Here is a 20,348-nt window from a genome sequence, read left to right on the forward strand (position 1 = left end):
AATTTCGAAGCGTCGCGACGTACCGGGCCAACCAGCGATCGGAACTATTCAATAGCACGGTACTTAAACGACGCATGATTCGGTTAGATGAAATTTCATGGCGTCTCTCGCGTTTAAGTTTTTTCGTTATCGGATTGCCGAAGGATCGACAGGCATGGCGTGACGTAAGATGCATGCTGAATCGATATGATAATAATTAACTCCTCAATTTCCATTATTTTCGTATAAATAGTATTGTATTTCTCATATCGTTACAGTTCAATAAATATCTTTAGGTGTATTTACAAAAGCGGTCACGGTGTACGTAGGATACAAGAAACGTAATATTTCTATTATTAATATACAACGTAGGTACCCAAAGCGAACGTACAGCCACGATGTTGCGTTCGCGAGAACCTCTTTAACGATCGATCGTTCAATAGAGTTTAGGGCAGTCGTAAAGAAAAGAGCAAGATGGCTTCGTGAGAGAAACGAAAGATCGAGTGAGAAATCGATAAAGAATAGAAAGAGAGAGAGAGAGTGAGAAGAGAGACCGAGAATCAGGAAAAAGAAATATGTCAGACGTTCGAACCGAACTCGATTTATGGCACTAATTTGAGTGATGAGTCGTCGCACGATCACACATTCACAACATAGTTATCCATAGAGGTCCCTTTCTTTTCCTATTCTTTTGTTCCTGATCTTGCTTCTTCGTCCTTGCCAGTCCGGTGATACAGTGGCACTAGAGCTTCTCCAGGGCACGGCTATTGGTGAGTAGTTCGCGGGTCAGTCTCCAGACCTGCTTGGCAGCGTTCTCCAAGGCGCTGGGCGTCTTGTTCTTGAAGAGGTCAAGATTCGGTAGGAAGTAGTGCGGACACCTGCGGCACTGGAGGCAGGATATAAGCTGAAGAAATATCCCGTTGATACGATCGCCGAGACACATCTCGTCCCACTCGGTCTCGTGAGGATGCTTCTCGCACTCGTAGAGCAGGAGGGTCTTCATGTGGTAGCTGGTGACCGGATTCCCAGGTAGATCCAGATGTCTGTCCCGTAGAGTTTTGAGGATGCTCAGGCATCGTCTCCTGCTGGCACCCTGAAGGAGTCGATTTTCAGCATCTATGAAGGAGAGTGCCCAGGCGTCGCCCTCCATCGCGGACTGCTTGCCCTGGAGGCCGATGCACTCCTTGGAGAGCATGTCGAAGCCTTCGGCTTTGACCTCGGCGACGATGTTCGGATGAGGCCAGGGAATGTGGGGGATAGGCCAGTGCGAAGCGGACCTGGGCCAGAGACCGGCGCACTTGAACGCCGGTGTGATCTGGACCACGTACCGTTCGCGTATCCTGAGCTTGACCTCGGTGGTGTCGGCGATCATCTTGACCGAGTCGCGATATGCGCACTTGTCGCAGGCCTGAGCCACCAGGGTCTGGAACCTGGAGCGGATCTTCCGGGCGGACAGGTAACCCGAGGCCGTGATGAACTCTACCCAAAGTGACATGGACCTCTTGCGCCCGTCGCTCAACTTGAGGACGGCGCATCCTGGCAGCGTGCCGTCGTCGACGAAATTCAGCACGCCCATCTGGTTCAGGTAGATGACGATCTCAAATTCAGTAGGCGAGATGACGTCGAGACCGTCGAATCTGCCGTTGTAGTCCGTCAGGGAGGATATGAAGCGTGGCTCCTGGACCTCGACTTCCTTGAGGACATCCTGTACCACGCGACATACTTCCTGGATCGTTTTCGACACTTGCGTCTTGCGGCCCATCACTCGCTCCCCGAAGTACTTATTGATCTGGTAGACCATCTTGGACTGAGCGGCTAGCATGTCCGGTGGTAGTAGCATGTCCTCGCGCCCTCTCCGAAGGGCTTGCTTCCCGAGGATTCTTCGATCACCGCATCCTTCTCAGTGGTCTCCTTCGTATATCTCGATACTCCCTACGACGGAGTATCCAAAGACACTTTGAGTCGCGAGTGATCCGGACCTGATCAGGTTCGCCCAAGTCTCATCGATCCGTGCCGATCGGCACGGAAGTCAAGTCTTCCTGGCGAAGCTTCGTGTTCGCGAGTGACACGAGGCTGACTCCTTGACAGTCGGGATAGGGACGAGGGAGACGTTGCAGGGTAATATCGGCCACGTTGATAACCGATTTTATCGTTTGGCGATAGCCCAACGATCACCGTGGTAGGACCGGCGTAGGCGTCGCAGGGTGACGCGACGGGTAACCGCGAACTGCGAGAGACACGAACGCGAGAGGAGATGAAGACGGTAAACGAGCGTCTCGACGCTGGAGCAGAATGCAGACTGTGCCGGCCACCTCAGCGCCACCCACCCTCCGATGCCGAGGCAGGTGAGCCTCGCGTACTTCGGCTGGTCTCGACCTCCCACTACATACTTTCCCCTACTTTTCACTCCTCGCCCCCAGTTAACCAACCAAACCCCACCGACTTCCCTCGGCAGCCAATGGAAGCTGCGCACGCGCCGCACTTTGTACGCCTTCTGGTAACACCTCCTGTGGAATCGATCGTGGTCCAGCCCCTACGGTGCCAGAAGTACGCGCCGACTCCTATGTGTTACGAGACCCTCGTATACCTTCTTGGTACAACGTAGCGACCATCGTAAAAGTCCTGTCTATGAATTATGCAGGAATCTCTCCTTGCGAGGGTCCGATCGAAATCCCCCTTTATTTATTTCGAAATTTTCGCCCTGCCTTCCTCCACGTGTGCTCAGGGGTGGATAGATATCTTTCCAGCACCATTTGACTTGGATGGGTTATTTTTTTTTTCTTTTTTTTTTTTTTTTCTTTTACCCAACACACGTGCACGGAGACGAATCGTTTCCCGCTTTCTTGAGGAATACACCTTTTTTTTCTTATTATTCTTATTGGGCGTGTGTACGAACCGTGGATAACACGGCCCTGGCGATTTTACTTGGGACGAACGGGGAACCTCTTTTAATACCTATTCGATTTGGGGAATTCGAATTTTTACTTATTTCATCGGACCGTCAATAATATACGGAATTGATCGATCGGTGTAGAAATATTATTTTTTTTTTCAATATATAAAAATTCTTACGAAAAGTCTAAATATTACATATTTAGATATTTAACGCACGAGGCTAAGCTGTGTCTTATCGTTTGCTACAATGGGACACGAGTAAACGTTATCTTTTTCGTTTTCAAACTTGTATAATATATGCAAATTTTGCTTTCACCTAATGTTTTTTCGCATCATCGAATATATTTATACGAATGCAAATAGCAGGGAATTGAAGTACATGAATGTTTCATAAATTTTGAAAAAATCAGTATGCTCGAAGGAAATGCGTAACGGGTTCGATCGACATAGAAATATTATTTTTTCCCATCAAAATATGAATATTGAATATACATATATCACATATTTAAAAGTATAATGCACGAGACTATGCTATCTTATCACGTGCTACAATGTGACACAAGTCAACGTTTAGTATATCTCCTTCGTTTTCAAACTTGCATAATATACGCATATTCTGATTCCACGTATCTTTGTCTTTTTTTTCCAACGAATATATTTATAAAAAAAAAAAAAACACCAGGAGACGTAAAAAATTAAATTCCGCCAGAGTCGTGTTACCTGCTCAAAATTGAACGTCTAATTGAGAAGTTTTAATTAACGGGCAAATATTTTCGGCTGAGAATTGAAAACCGGTTGTCGCCGCTCGATGTACCTGCATGGTTATGGTTATTCGCTTCCGTAACAAATGCCATGTAGAAGATAGGGAAATGCAAGTTGATGGTCGACGAAAGAAAAAAAAAGGAAAAAAAAAATGTCAAACCGATACTCAAATGAAAGCAGGTAGTTTTACTCGCCTCGAGATAATTCTCAGTAGTCAATGCGATGACCGTATCTATAATTACGGCTGTGTTTAAAGACCCCAAAATGTCCATAGGATCTAGGAATAGGATAATCGTCCACATTCGTAGGCAATAATTATATATAGTATAGTCGTTCCTAATTTTATTGACTCAGTATCTTAACTTCCGAAATACGAAGCGAATGACGCTAATAGCGAAAAGTTACAGCTAATTCTATAGCAGCTGTACCCACAGTACTGTGCAGATAATTTTACATGTAAATTGACAAATTTTCTTGCAAAATTCTTTAAGCGCGTTCAACTGCCATTAAAAATTGTTCGCGGAAAAATGGATAACATTTAAAAAAGAAAATAAAATTTTTTTTCAAAATTTTCCGAATTCATAACGCATTTGAAAATTATTGTGCGAAATGCAGGGCTCTGGTGATAACTGTTAGGAACCAGATTTCAGTTTTATATTTATTCAAATTATTTTTTTAAAAGGGTAAACGGGACGGGTAAGTAACGAAGTGTGTATAGGGTATAGCGTAAATTCAAATAAACGCATTTATTATTTACAGTTCTAAATCTACTTCGAGTAGAAACGTTTAGTTATAAAATAAATATCATTTAAATAATAGAGAAAACTATGTACAATTTAACAATACGCAGTTAGACTACATTGAAGATGGTCGCTTTGCCAGGCGAGTTATAAATATTAATATCAATGAGAATAATGAAAAAAAAATCACATTTTGCTCCACATCGATCAACGGGTAGGAAAAGCAGAGGGACCAGAGCAGTGCTGGGTAGATAAAAGATATCCTAGATAACATACCAGAATGGGAGTCAGGTGGCGTTAGAAGTAATACCTCGAAAAAAAGAAAGGAACTAGGGAATTACCTAGAATGTAACTAGACGAATTAGGCACTGAAAGTCCCATGGCAATATATTATAGAAGCAGAAGCTTTATGCGCCAAGCGTGCGTGTTAGCTGATCCAGTCAGTAGGCAGAAATACGACGAGGTTGATAACAAGAGGATGACGATCGTCGTCGAGCGAGAGATCATTATAACGAAAAAAGTCACTAGAGTTTTTCAAGGGCCCGACTGTTGGTGAGCAATTCCCTAGTAAGCCTCCAGACTTGCTTAGCAGCATTTTCCAAGCCGCCCGTCGTCTTCCCTTTGAAGAGGTCCAGATTCGGTAGAAAGTAGTGGGGACAGCGACGACACTGAAGACAAGATATCAGCTGGAGGAATATCCCATTGATACGATTACCCAGGCAGACGTCCTCCCACTCCGCCTCCAAGGGATGCTTCTCGCACTCGTAAAGAAGAAGAGTCTTCATGTGATAGCTGCTGACGGGATTGCCAGGTAGGTCCAGGTGCCTGTCCCGTAGAGTTTTGAGGATGCTGAGACAGCGTCTCCTGCAGCCACCCTGGAGCAGCCTGGTCTCGGCCTCCGTGAAGGAGAGGACCCAGGCGTCGCCCTCCATCGCGGACTGCTTGCCCTGAAGAGCGACGCTCTCCTTCGAGAGCAGGTCGAAGCCTTCGGTCTTGACCTCAGCGACCAGGTTCGGATGAGGCCAGGGAATGTGGGGGATAGGCCAGTGGGCAGCGGACCTGGGCCAAACGCCGGAGCACTTGAACGCCGGTGTGATCTGGACCACGTACCGTTCGCGTATCCTGAGCTTGACCTCGGTGGTGTCGGCGATCATCTTGACCGAGTCGCGATATGCGCACTTGTCGCAGGCCTGAGCCACCAGGGTCTGGAACCTGGAGCGGATCTTCCGGGCGGACAGGTAACCCGAGGCCGTGATGAACTCTACCCAGAGTGACATGGACCTCTTGCGCCCGTCGCTCAACTTGAGGACGGCGCATCCTGGCAGCGTGCCGTCGTCGACGAAGTTGAAGACGCCCATCTGATTGAGATAGAGCACGACCTCGAACTCCCCCGGCGAGATCACCTCGAGACCTTCGTAGCGACCGTTGCACTCAGTCAGCGATGATATGAACCGCGGCTCCTGGACCTCGACCTCCTTCAGTACATCCTGCACGACTTTGCAGACCTCCCGTATGGTCTTCTGCACTTGGCCCATCCTGGCCTGAACGCGCTCCGCGTAGTACTTGTTGATCTGGTAGATCATTTTCGACTGCGAGGTCATCATATCTTGGGGCGACAGCATCCTCTTCACCCTCTGGGCTCTCTTTGCGTCTACTTATCGCCTTCCCAGCTGCCTCATTGCTCGTCCCCGCTTTACCCAACTCAGCCGCCACGAAAGAGTCCGGCGCGATCATCGGCCAACGACACGGTCATCGGTTCTCGTTCTCACGGCGAACGAGAGGAATATACGTACTCGGCCGTTGTGGCCAACCCGTGCGGCACTGAACTCCCAGCAGTTGACGCTCGACCAGCCAAAGAGCCTCCGGCGCGCTCTCTGTCTCTGCGAACACGCCGTCCTGCGGCCAGTGCCAGGCCAGACAGCCTCCTCTGTCACATTCACCACCTTTAGCACCTTCTCCCTCGGCGGCCCTTCTGCTTCTGAGCGTCTTTCGCGGTCACGCCCCTCAACGCCTCGGTCACGTGGAGTTTGCGCACTTTTGCCACGCCCATTGGCCTCTTTGCCACCCCCACCTTACCTGTTCGTTCTCTCTCCAGCGCACCGCGGATCTCTCCCTCCTTGTCTATCGTTAGGCTCGTTCCTACGGTCGTCGTACTCTCTCTTCCTTCCGACTAGTCTTCTCTTTTTCTCTATTCCTTGGTATCTCTTCACTTTGTCTCTGTCGCACTCGTGCTAACGAACGCGAGGCGGCTGCGCGTTGCGGAATTCGGAACTGTCAACCGCCGACGAAACCTTCCAGTGTCACGTCACCCCGAGGAACACGTGGGAAATCTTTCTTATACCTCTCGCCGGTATCGATGCAATTTATCCTTCTCGGCTTAGGTCTAATCGAATGAAATGTTATCTTTCAGCGAATTCTTGCGAATAGGTGATTGTCAGTCGAAAGAATTTTAATGAAGGGCTTGATTGAGCTTTTTCAGTAAAGTAACTCAGATCAGTACAGGTATACTTGGAAGGTATATTGTAATAAAAAATCTTTTTCTTTTTTAATCAATTTGAAAATATGAAGAAATACCCCAAAAATTCCATATTAGATATATCAAAATTTAATATATGCATAAGTCGTAGATCATAATAAAATCATCAAAAAAAAATGAGAAAAAGCTTTATTTGTATCGATCGAATTATATTTCATAATATTTATATAGTTAGCTAAATATAAATCAATATTTTATTAAAAAAAAAAACTCAAGAAATTTGAAACTTAGTTTTGAATAATTATATCGCAACATTCTCGTTATAGAATATAATTATAAAATATATAATATACAAGGGCTTCTCGGACTCGTTTCGCTTCGTTATATTTTTTAAGGACCGACGAGTTTTTAAAGTGCCCACACAATGAGCGCAACACCACGGGGATGGTACATACGACTTTAAAGGAATCTCAACGGTTACTACGGTGGAGCCGAGCGTTAAATTGCTCTTATAGATCGGTTCAAGAATAATCGACCACAAGGGTACTTCTTACCGAACTGTGAAAGAATGCCGCTTCTTGGATGCTCTGGTCTCTTCCAAAAATCGAACTATAATGTAAATAAATCGATTACAATGAGTGACAACGATAGAGAATGGACCCGTTACGTTCCTGGAACAGCATCCTCGTCTTCGTGATCGAGAATTACCACTTTCCTCTCGCTTTGTACGCTGCGAAGGAGGCCATTTAGATTTTCCAATCGGATCATCCGTTCGATCGATCTCCATTAGAAATTCCAAAATTTCGAGAAAAAAAAATCGGTATGTATTTTATTCCGACATACAGAGTCCATAGTGGTATATATAAATCTATAAGTATATAGTCAGTCTAAGAGTATACCTTTTTTTTTGACAGCTGTCAAACAAAAATTGTATACAAAGCCACGTGTTTATAGAAGACAATGTGTTTTCTATCTGTCAAAAAATAATACATTGCATTCGTGACTTGACTGTATATATCTGTATATAATTTTTCTTTTTTTACTTAAATCGTAAGAAAAATCGTAATACTCCACAATTTTTGAACGTCACTGTACATGACGAAATCGATTCATCCGAATGATTTGAGAGTCTCGTATACAAATCGAAAACAATACAAGATTCATTTCCCTCGTTGTAAATCAGGTGTACGAACGTGGCAGACGAGGCGACGTCTATTATTACGAAGCACACCGTGTGAATGGACGTTGAATTCAAAGATCGTATACTTATGCGACGCACGACGTCCGCGCCGATAACTCTGGTCGAAAAGTCATTTGAATATTCGACATTGGCATAAGAAACAGTAAACGATTTATACGGGTTGATGCTGCATATGTTCATCTTAAAAAACGTTCGTTCTTATTCTTAATTTCTTTTTCTTTCCACGCATGTACGTATACACATGCCCATACCCAAGCCACATAACAACACACGTTATACCTAAGTATACTACCTGTCACACCAATCACTCAAAAATACCTTAGGAAAATAAATTTATATCAGTTACCCCTCCCCTTATTTTATTAATTTTATTTTATAAAAATTCAAAAAAAATTTTTTTACACAGATCCACATATAACTGTATGTCCCATCCCAAGTAAGACACCTGAAGTTGCCGCGATCGAAAAACGAACAAAAATTATTTACCATACAGAAAAACAATTCGTTCGGCAGATGCGATTATTATTATTCGCTTTCGATCGCGGCAACTTCAAGTGTCCTGCTTGGGATGGAATATACAGTATATGTATATATTGATTCAAAGTTCTATTTAATCGTAATAATTAATACAGCAGGATTAATAATTAATAACCTAATCTTGAAATATTTTTAAGATAAACGTCGAAGGGCGTTTGCTCTCGTGTTGCAAAATCTAATCCAAGGTACTGGGTAACGACGGCTAAGAATCCAGAAGGGATGCTGCGGGATACTCTCTCGTTCACGGATAATTGAATAAAGCTCAGAAATCCAATCTACTTCACGGTTCCCGAGAGTAGATTGGTATGGCTGCTACGTAACAGCCCCGGCCTTTCCTCTCTAATGCGACTTGATTCATGAGCCGAGCACACGCGTACCAGCCAGCTCTGTACCCCAATCCTGGGGTCAAACGTTCTGCTAGATCACCCCAGTATTACTGTACCGGTGTATCCTGCGGGAGTAAATGTGTCTTTCATCATGCCGTTTTGACTTAATTCGTTTATACGACGAATTATTTGTGCACTCGGGGACCATAATCGTTTGGCGGACCTGGTTCCGCCAGTATTACATAAATATTACATAAATACAAAAAACTGGTATTTTTCATCCGACAGTTCAAAACATAGTAATTTCGTGTTGCCGTTATAATATTTTTTATTATAGCGAAATTTTTTTTATGGAACACATTTTTGAAATGGCTTTTGGATTTTAGTACGAAACACTGTTTAGGTCTCTGGTGACGTCCAGTGAAAAAGAGCAGCCCTGGTCAATTGTTGTTTAGCAAACGTTATCCTGCTCACTTAGGAAACCACTTCGTACTAAGTACTCCTATGCGGTACAGGTGCGTAGCTATTTGGTTCGGGTACCCTTGGAGGCCTGTTGAGAATTTTTCAATAGAATTGTCTGCATTGTGCAACCCCTCGGCTTCGCCACGACACGAAATGCTACCAGGGCGGTCACCCGAGAACCGAGAGACGAGACGAGTCGGCCTTGTAAATCAGCTCGAATGAACATCTCCTCGCATAATCCCAAATAATCCTGGGCTCAGTCGCTGAGCTCTGGCAGCCGGCAAAGACGGCGGCTCCTATATGCTATAGTCGAAATAGTGTATTACCTATTTTATGCTGACAATTCGTATAGAAAAGCACAGACTGCAAACTCCAAGCGATACCATTGTAGAACTTGAGTTTTAGGTCTGCTCGTACGTCAAAAATTGAAGAATAAAATTATTGGACCTAGCTTCGAGCATGGAAGTGATACTATAAAGTTATTTTTGAAAAATACCTTTATTTTTGAATTTAATACTCTCAAGGGAATACATTCAGATCGAAAGATAGTCAGTAGGCGTTTGACTTAATTTGCATTATTCGTGTCGCGACTGCTGAGGATATTCAGTCCCAGACTGTACTCGTCCTGTATTTCTTATTTAGGAGATGAATTTCAGTTAAAAAATTTTGGCTCTCTACAATTTCGACCAAATTTTCATCATAATTTCCTTACTGGACTAAAACGTTATCAAGATTGAAAAAAAAATTTTTTCAATAATCCTAATTCTACCTAATTGTGTTATGTCAATAATTTTTTTCACTAATTTTATGTCTGCATAAAAGCCCAGTACGCTAATACACGTCATACATCAGGATCATCATGACCTATGAACTAGCCTTAATCCTAGTACTATTTGGAGCCTAGTAACTTTACTACGTGGCTCAGCAAAGAGTCCCCGTGTCAGTGACACCCGGTCCCCTAGCATCTGCCGCCGGAAACCGGTCGCGTTATTTTATGTTTTATGATCAAATAGGAAACAGTAGGTACGGGTTAATTAAACGAGAAATGCTTTTCTTCTATTTACGATGTATTAAACGAGACATGCGACTTCGTGCCGTCTTCCTACGTAAGATTTACATTCTTGGTACCTGAAACAGAAATACATATACCTACGTTCGGTAGTCGCTTAACGAGACGTCAATGTACAACACCTGAACTTTCCCATGTCGTGACGTTGTCCCGTAAATAGGTACTCCATTAGGTAGAAACAATAGCCAAACGTATATATACAGCTACTACCTGCAATACAGCTACCCCCACGTATTTACTTCGCCAAGAGACATCGACAAGGCGCATCCTCACGCTGCAAGGCCATATACGGGATACAGTATTTATTATAAACTTTACATGAAAACAAGCCCACGTGGCTTTGACATACACAACGAGGATCCCTTTGTATCGGCGAAAGAGCCGCAGACTTAGCAAAGCACCGGGAGACGCCGACGCGTCTCCCTTTCTTCGCGTCCGTTTCTTTTGTACGTCCGAAGCCGCAATGCGTTATCTCGTGTGAGATGCGGTAATAAAGGTATGAGAACGCGCACGTGAATCGCATAACTCATTGCCAGGTAACGTGGCAAAGGACCGAGACTCTAGTGGCATTACTAACTCATCCAGTATATACATATATATACGTACACAGGATACCCAGCAGTAAAGACAGATAGATACTTCACTCGAGTAAATGTGAACACGTGGGTCGCGTTACGCGACTTAAATCTTTCAGATCTAACCAACTTACGTAGTGACAATTGTGACGTGTTTCTATGTACGTGCAGCTTTACAGAAGTAACCATCGATATCGCTCCAACCATTTCGAATAACATAAACCATGCGTGTCCTGACTGACGATGCACTCTGAAACGTCCCTCACGTTCCTGCAGTTCGTTATTCAGCCAGAGTTCGGATCGATCGAAAAAATTCTAGGCAGGAATCGGCGTCGTTGCAATGGAAACGTATTTAAATTTTTTTTGTGCAACAAAATTTTTTTTTTATTCGTACGACATGTTCATTTTAGGTAAACATCACAAATTCATGTGGGGTCTCATATGGACCGTGTGAAATCAGTGATCCGGTCCGTATCTAAAATTTTGACCCGGGTCTATTTGCGACCTAAAGGACCTACCCGTTTTATTTCATTATGGACGGTCAATTTGTTTATCGACCTCAAAGCAATTTTGTTGCGCAAGAAAAATTGTTTATTATGACAATTTTGTATCTCGATATACTACGTAGATTCTATGGCGTAGCTATGATTAACCTAAGTGTGATAATAAGTGTGCATTTTCGCACTATAGATAAACACTCGAGTCTCTTATTCAGTTAGGGACCCAAGTGCCCACTAGGAGCCACCTTCATTGTTCGACACTTAATCTGTTTGCTGTATACCAGAATACGAGCAGCGGGGCTGCTAAGTGGTTCCCCATTCTGTTCCTTGCTATACATATATGGTAGGAATAGGTACATCATTGTAGATAGGATACCCAGCAACACCAGTCAGCCAGCCAGCAAGGGGCCCTTGTGAACGCGACACATGTTGTTACATCATGTCGCCCATTGTTGCGCACCCCCGTGCCGAGTTCAAACTGTTTTCCAGCAGTAGGAGATGAGTCCCTACTGTATTTTGGGGTGTTACTAATCGTGTACCACTTGACGCTATATGACGAGGATCTGTCCACGTATCCTGATTCATATGCGTACGTACGATTCCCATAGGTTTCGCATTGGCTGCCTGACCATTTATACGTGTTCATTGCTCGAGCAGCTGATCTTTGTTGATTCCGTTAATACGTGGAAAGATGCATTTGCCTTGATAGAAATTACTTGGGACGTCGCAGACGATGTTATGAAGACGGGCTGGTCTCTGCGCATTAGGTCTGACGTCCGGGCGCCTACTCGAGGAACGTCTAGACGCCTTGGACGTTTTTTCTATAATTCAACGACACGGCTAATTTTCATCGCTAAGTCAATTTCCCGCGACGTAAAAAGAATTTGATTTTTAAGATTTTTTCCTTTTCCCCTCACTGTCATCCCGGAAATCGAATTGGATTCTGGGGGACTTATTGTTGTGTACTGTCGGTTTATCTCTGGTTCATGGCCTTTTTTTTGGTGACTGATACGTGACGTATCTTACTGCGTGATCATAGGTACTTTGATAATGGATTCTGCCGCACGATTCCAGCCCTTATCCGGCTACCGCAGTATTTTCAGGACGCAGTAGGCATGCGCGAGATCTCGAGGGGTGGCTTCTCCTTTATATGGGGATGCTCCGTTTTACGGACCAGCTCCCCACGAACTTTGCCTAATCCTTTTGTCTCAATTTTCGTGAATTTACTTTTTTTCTAGGGATTTCGTTCTTTTATGGATACTTTTTCTCTGTTTTTTTTTTTTTTTTCGGAAATCAACCAAAGTTCGGGATTACACCGTTTAGACGTAATACGAGATTATTGGGTTGTCTGTGCCAATATCTTTGCCCTGTATGTAACTATTATTATTATTTTCATTGCCAGGGCTTTCTCCTCGTACTATTCCCCATGGGATCGAAGCGGTTTACTGTCCTGATAATTGGGTTTTCATGGGTCTGTATGGTACTGTGTATTTTACACCATGTCCTTGTCTTCGACTACTCGAGTGACATTGCTGCTGGATTATATATTCTCGATTGAGCGTTTTCTCATTTGTAAGTCGACCTGTTAGTGACTTGTCGCTGTCAATCGTTGTCACTTCGTTATAGGAGATAACGAGGGTGATACTGACGTTTCTTGGTAAAATTATGAAATTATTATTACTCTCGACATTTTCTGTCTCTCGAATTACTGACCTTTCGGTTTTATTGAACTTCATTATTTCTATGTTAACAGTAAACTGCATGGTATCTCGTGTACACTAGATATTAATCTTTTTTTTTTTAATACTTGCCTTTAGTTATTGTGTACATAATTATGAGATAAATGTAATCACTTAGTCGAGTAACGTAATTCACGATACAGACTTCATACTGTTATGTCCTATTTACATTTTCTCTATGAACTAAGATAATATATATATAATTAGCGTCAGATTCACAGTCCTTATAAATATACTTGGTCCACGTGTTCGATGAGCTTTTTTGACAGGTCGTAAACAATGAAGTCTCTGTACACAGTTTCTATTACAAAGTATCCATATACATGGTATGGCACTGAATTAGATTTTATTAACTTTTTTCTCAAATCGTTATTTATTTTTCTAAAAAATCTCTTCCAAGTAACTTCATTATTTCCAATGAGCGCACGCCGTTATAACTTTATAAATAAAAAAATGCTATCATCCACACAAGTAAAAATACATTTTCTTCCTATACGATTGTTCAAATATCTATTATTTGAATTGTGAAAAAATTAATTTATCGTACAAGCTGCAAGATAAAATCCTTGTAAAAATACATATATACATATATACCAGTATAATTCCACCCTAATTACATATCTCCCGTGCGTAAAGTAATTTATAAAAGTTTAATATATCCTCGTTAAAAGATATCCAAAAATTGAAAGCCTTGTTAGCGGCTAGTCAGTAAATTAAGATAGGGGTGTCTCCCCGAGTCCAGAAACGCGTCGCGACGCCGCAGTCGTTCGAGCGCGCAAGTCCGTCCGCAAAGTCCTGGGATCGATTCTGGACTCCCAGGAGGAGGCTCCTCCCACATTGACGGCCATCTTGAAACCGGCACTGTGTGCTCACTATATCACATCACACTTGACTGCATCTACCTTACATATATCCGAAGCTGAGCCGATCGCGGGTTCTCGACGACTTATCATGCAAGATGTTCGAGAGATGTTCATCGCGGAGTCACCTCGGTCTCCTGGACCCAAGGCTGGATTACCTTTCCCACAACTTTCCACGGGTGACAGTCAACATTATTTCTCAATTATAAAAGCACCACGTGAGATGCGCACGTACGTTTCCTCAAAGGATTCCTATATGGTAGATACGTCTTCATTACATGCTCACTGCCGAGTCTTCCTATAACGATACTCGTCCTTTATTTAGGATCGGGACGAAGTCGCCATTTCGATTATCGATAAGAATTCTCGAAAGGTATGGCTATCATCATCAAAAAAAAAAAAAGCTATCGTCATCATAAAAAATCTATCATCTTCCAGAAAAAAAGTACATCGATAAGCGCCCTGATAAAATTAGCAATACGATAATAAAGAGTATCGCCATTATAATGGATATCATATAACATTTATCCCATATACTTCAATCGGCTATCTTCGTTAATCCTCGGCTTTGTTCGTGAATTATTAAAACGCATAGGTATAGACTCTCGTGGCTGTTCGACATGACAGAAATATTCATGGATGAAGATCGTTAGTGGATATGATGATTATAATTGATTCGATACCTGGTCGGTATGCCTATCTGTTGATGATTGTTTTGATTGATCGATCTTCGAGTATTTGGGACGAAGTCAGGAGTGTATACGTGATGTGAAATTATTAGATTTTTTGTAATTAAAAAAAAATGTATGACTGACGTAACGCCTCGTCGATCTTGGCGTAATGATCAATTCCCATGAAAATTAATAATTTCAATAATCTTTTTTTATCTGCTTTCAGGTACTCAAGTATTGCGATCATCTTCACGGGAAGTGGTACTTCTCCGAAGTCCGAGCCATATTCTCCAGGCGATATTTATTGCAGAATGTCGCCATCGAGATCTTCCTCGCCAGCAGAAGTAAGCATCGCTAGTTGGCTCTGGTGTTTAGCGTTTTCTTTCGATTGGACGTAGCATTTCGTTTCTTGCCTGAGACATTCTGCATTATTTCACACGACGTGATCTAATCCCGAGCCAGCCGCGGAATTCGGAGCTCGCTGTGAGGTGTGCGTCCGTGATGGTTTTTACCTAATAAATATCAGGTCCACATTACGGCGTGTCTTTTTCTCGAGTCAATTTATTATTCCGTCCGAACTCCACCTGCTCGATTGACTTTCTTTATATTGGCAATTCGCGCAAGTATCGGAGGCCGACGATAAGAGTTTTGTATATCGATATATATCGATATATGAAATTTAAAAAAAAATATATTACAGATATATAGGATTGTGAAATTTTTATTTTCGTCTGGACCAAACTGTCGGTTAATCGTCTCGTGTGAATTGTCCTTTCGAATTGAAATCAGAACGGACTTGCCGGGACTCTGGCTCGAATAACAAATAGGGACGGTGTACTTATACCTGCAGTGGATCGCCATCCCACTGATTCCATGGACCGCCCGATAAATTCTCAACGTCCTCAGATGCTTATCTGATCCTGAGTTTCGATGCGTCGTGAAACGTTACCAGTGGAATGCCACCCCGTGCATCCCTCGTCGTTTATTAAAAAATCACTGGAAACGCGCGTTCGTTAGAGAACGAGACGCGCACCGTTGGCTCGCGTCTCCGTGCGATAAATCTCGAATAATATAAAACGGGGATGAGTTACTTAATAACTCTCGTTGACGTTACACAGTCGTCTTTCGGGCGGACCTTGGGACGATTAAATAGAAAAAAAAAAACTTTTTCACCACCGAATAACAATTTCAAAATTAATTTCGAGCCCGGTCACAAACGTCCCCAAAATTTTCCGTTTTTAATGTACCGTCGGGTAAAAAAAAAATTGTCAGTTATCTAAATCAAGAATAATTAGCATTTTCTAGATTTTATTATATTTATGTATTCCGTCAACGTATACCGAGCGTAGTCCAAGTCACCCGAGCGCCATCTGTTCTCGAAATTCGAGTCACTAATACAATACAGCACCTTTAACGCTTTTTTCTTCACAGCCTCCATCCTCTTCGCGTTCCCGGACCAGGCGACGGTGAAAAAGGTGATCAAGGCACTGCCGCGCGTCGGCGTTGGCATCAAATACGGGATTCCCCAGACTAGGTAAGTCCCGGTCGTCCAGCCTCCTCGATGTGGTCCAAGGATGGCTCAGGACGGCTCTCGACTCGGAACGGCCACACGAGACTTGGCCAAGCGATTCGCCTCAGATTTCGCGTCGCGATTTTGCTCGTAGCTCAGACGAGAAGAGTTTCTCGAGAATCCTGACTTCCCCCGAGAGCCAAACAAACACGCTCGACGCATTCCACCGTTTCTTTGTCCCTTTCCGGTGCGCCCTGCTATCCGCTCTGCTCTCGTATCATCTCGCAGCCGTCTCCCGATCCTAACCAGGCAGAAGGAGACGGTCCATAGGTATTCCATTCTCCTCGAGCGGCGAGAACAGAGGTTCGCGTCTCCGCGCTTTGGACCATCCATTAAACGCTCCTCTCTTCGAACCCGGCGAGAGATACGACGTCCATAAATATACGGCCGAGCTGGACGTCTGATTCGAGAGAGATTCCTGGGGGAGAAAAGTAATTCCCCGGGACGGCACGTACAGTTGGTTGCTTATACGATCCCGAGGGAATTCGGATGTTCTTTGATTTTTGGCCACCCTTATATTCTTTAAATCGCTTATACTCTATATTTTTCAAGATCCTTTTTTTGTCATATCGCCTGATTGACTTTATTGCAGATTCGTAATATACCTATGTTATGTTATTTTAGATAGACAGAAATTTCAACCCTTAAAAATAATCTCGATCGTAAGGACGTTGGGGGATGACCGTTTTCTTTTTTTCACTTATCTTTTCTCGTTTTATAAACGTTCGAATAGGAAAAAAAAAATTTCGCCCGCTATTCGCCGTTTACGCGATGCACTTCGCGGCTCTATATTTCGGCGAGGGTATTTATGCGTCCGGTCGTCATCGCCGGGCCCTTTTCTTTCGACGTCACAACACGGTCATTAAAAGCCTCCCGTATAAATCCTAAATCAGAGATCTCCGAGTTCATAAAGTCCACTTGAGATTTATGGCGCTAACTCAAAGCGCTCGTGTATCTTAATATAATAGCTTTTACGAATTGAAGGGTAACTGTCGTCGTAATTGCATATCAAGGCTTGGACCGTGTTTATGCGCTTTACGTTGTTTTAGCAAAGTTCCACTGTTTATTTATAAAGCTCGTAGAAATTGCAATTGGCACGGTGCTATTAGTGGTTGTAAAAGTGTATTTCAATGGCGGGAAAAAATAAAAAATTTTAAATTAAATAATGCACCGTGGCATCAGATAATGCATAGATAATTGTCGGATAGTCCTGAGTCGTTCAAAGGACCACGATCTTGAGAAGATATTTTTTTACAACGGGAAAGGGCTTTCTTGGAGAAAGAGATACGGGCCGCCATTCCAAGATAAGCGGAGGACACTGCAGAGAAAAAAAGACCTATAACTTATAGGTTCCCGAGGGCTGACACAGCTGGTGAACCATGTTGACAATTTTATTTTTGAAAATCGATAGGTTCAGGTTAAATATCAAAAGCGATCGAACCCTTTAGAAAAATAATTAGTGCAAAATTAAATCTTGTTGAACTTGCAGAAGAGCATCGATGATGTCTCCGCGTCAACTGATGCGAAGTTCAAACATGACGCAAAAGTGGCAACGACGTGAAATCTCGAACTTCGAGTACCTCATGTTCCTGAATACAATAGCCGGTAAGTAGAGACCTTCGTTATCATTTAAAATGAAAAAAAAATTCCAATATAAAAATTACCCTTGTTAAATAATTGCAACCCCTTGAGTATCAAATCTCAAGTAATTTCCATAAATTCACATTTTCAATACGTCTGTTTCAAGCCCAAATTTATTTATCAAAAATCTTCAACAAATTTTTTCGTTTCGTCCTCCACGTATCTGACTCCTCGTAACGGACAAGTCCATTACCGAAACACGACCGAGTAATTCTGAATCGAGTATAACAATTTCATACTATATTCAACGTAATACCCAATACTGTATCTATATCGGTCAGGAAACAATAGCAAGGGTTAGAGATCGGTCGATTCTCCGTTCGAGCGTGCGGCGGCTGCTTCGGGAAAACATTATAGAGAAACCGGGCTTTTTAGGGCTGCACACGGGCGGATGGAGTCTGTCGCAGCGCATTAGGGATGCTCTCAATCAGGCCTCTGTTCCGTTTCCACCCCACACGAGTAATCCCTAGCCCCATGACTGGTCCCGGGTAATCCTCTCCCAGGGGCACATCATCCCCCAAGGGAATCACACGTTTCTTTGTTTCTCCCGACTTTAATATCGGGTTTTCCCTTTCTTCCCTAAAAACCCAACCAAACAAGAAATAACATACCGATCATTACACATACCATAATCGCTAAATGGTACAAGGCGTTATTTTCTTATTCATCACAATTTTCGATATGGTTAAGAACGTTCTATGGCGTCGAGGGAGACTCAAAACCAGGACTCTTCTACTTAATGACACAGATGATCGTGGACATGCAATTATTAAAGTTTCATACTGCCGCGTCCCCCTACGGGCCTGCAGTATTTACGAGCGTTATATATTAATTGGGCAAATAAATAGCCCACGGGCAAACCGTGCCGGCCGCCAAGTCCTGCACGCAAACCAAACCCAACCAACCCGACTCCAACGTCCCTCGCACGACTTATCCGGGACTTCCGAGGACGGCGAAGCGAACGAACCGGTCCGGCCGACGTGCCTGCTGCGATCGCGCATACATCGGCACTGTGTTTATTTGTCCGGTATCGGTTTATTAAAAATAATGACAGTAAATCCGATGTAAATATGATAGCCAGCATGTCGCTTTTATACTGGATATACGATACCGGCAGTTCCCTGTTTTACCGACGGAGGTCATACATCGAACTTACATAGAAGCAGGCGTGAGCGATGTCGCTGTTTATCGTATGGTCAACTTTTCACACTAATTTTTTTTCTTCATTTTCTACTGCTATAGGTACCGGTGTACTGTTGATTTTTTACGTATTGCCTAGTTCCTTGCTACTCGTCTATACTGTCTTCTCGATATATACCCTTTTCCACCTCGTCTTCGATGCAGCTGCCAACAGGTCTTTGCATTCGTCTCTGATCGTATCTCTGAGGTCCTACGCGGCAGTGAATTATTGTTCGGGACCGAATGATATATCGATAAACTATCTACGAACAAACACGGATTTGCGTTTACTTGTATTAACCCTCGTATTCGTCTGGCCAGCTATGCTTCATATATACCCATAGCTAGCACGACGCAGCATTTAGAACCCTCCCGAAGCTTCTCGCCTGGGATTTTACGTTATACCGCTCTGAACGTCCAACTAATTTAGTGTCGGTCCTCGATATCAATTAGATCGATAATTCGAATTATTTAATTGACGCCGATCTTTATCGACGAAAAAATAAATAAATTACATACAACCCATACAAATCGTATAGGTATCTCGTAAGTGTTTTCGTTCCTCGATAAAAATTAAATTATAAAAAATACTTAAAAAATTAATTTCATTTATTTAATTTTTTATCGACACGCCTCCCACCCCCACCTCAGCCCTATGTACCTTCTCAAACCAACCACGGTCTATGATCCCACTTTGGTTAACCCTGCTGGTTAAGGATGACCCTGTCTTTTTTATGCTTGCCTGTACTTATTATAACGCACGGGGTATAGGGGCACGGGGGTTCCCGGTGCCAGGGGGGTTCACGGTATAAAGCAGCGTACAGTTCACGGCATACAGAATGGTTAGAGGAGGCAGGGTTCTGGTGGTACAGCGTTACGGGAATATCATGACGCAGAGGATATAGAGAGGTGGTGCATGTGTCGCGGACATTCCGCTGTCGGGCCGCGGTCTCCGAGCATTCACTCACGCCGACGCTCCCATTAATAATCACTTTGATGCATAACGCAGTCTTACCGTTATTTACCGCCATGCGTCCTGCATCGTCATGATTTACGGCGCATTGTTCTTGTGCGCGCCGACGTCGTTTCATCGACTATCGATTTCGCATACGGGTTCCGGTCGGAACTGTGATGACGATTTTGAAAAAAAAAAAAAAAAAAAAAAT

General features: G+C 43.4%; 3 protein-coding genes across 8 annotated transcripts in view; 1 reads left to right on the forward strand and 2 right to left on the reverse strand.

Moving 5' to 3' along the window:
- LOC107272189 (neurobeachin) overlaps positions 1-20,348 on the forward strand; it is a 191,061-nt gene that overhangs the window by 159,063 nt on the left and 11,650 nt on the right. For all 6 annotated transcript variants that reach the window (XM_025089490.1, XM_015749086.2, XM_015749088.2 and 3 more), the window contains 3 exons: positions 15,019-15,136; positions 16,224-16,326; positions 17,852-17,967. In XM_025089490.1, the coding sequence (XP_024945258.1) occupies positions 15,019-15,136; positions 16,224-16,326; positions 17,852-17,967 (337 nt within the window). The remainder of the gene's footprint in view (positions 1-15,018; positions 15,137-16,223; positions 16,327-17,851; positions 17,968-20,348) is intronic.
- On the reverse strand, positions 215-2,319 carry LOC107272191 (protein mab-21). Its single transcript, XM_015749097.2, has one exon. It carries the CDS (start codon positions 1,817-1,819, stop codon positions 722-724), a length of 1,098 nt encoding a protein of 365 aa, XP_015604583.1. The 5' UTR covers positions 1,820-2,319; the 3' UTR covers positions 215-721.
- LOC107272192 (protein mab-21) lies at positions 4,352-6,343 on the reverse strand. The gene has a single exon (XM_015749098.2). It carries the CDS (start codon positions 5,996-5,998, stop codon positions 4,901-4,903), a length of 1,098 nt encoding a protein of 365 aa, XP_015604584.1. The 5' UTR covers positions 5,999-6,343; the 3' UTR covers positions 4,352-4,900.

Source organism: Cephus cinctus, unplaced genomic scaffold (assembly GCF_000341935.2).
Source record: "Cephus cinctus unplaced genomic scaffold, Ccin1 Ccin1_scaffold1124, whole genome shotgun sequence".
NCBI lineage: Eukaryota > Metazoa > Arthropoda > Insecta > Hymenoptera > Cephidae > Cephus > Cephus cinctus.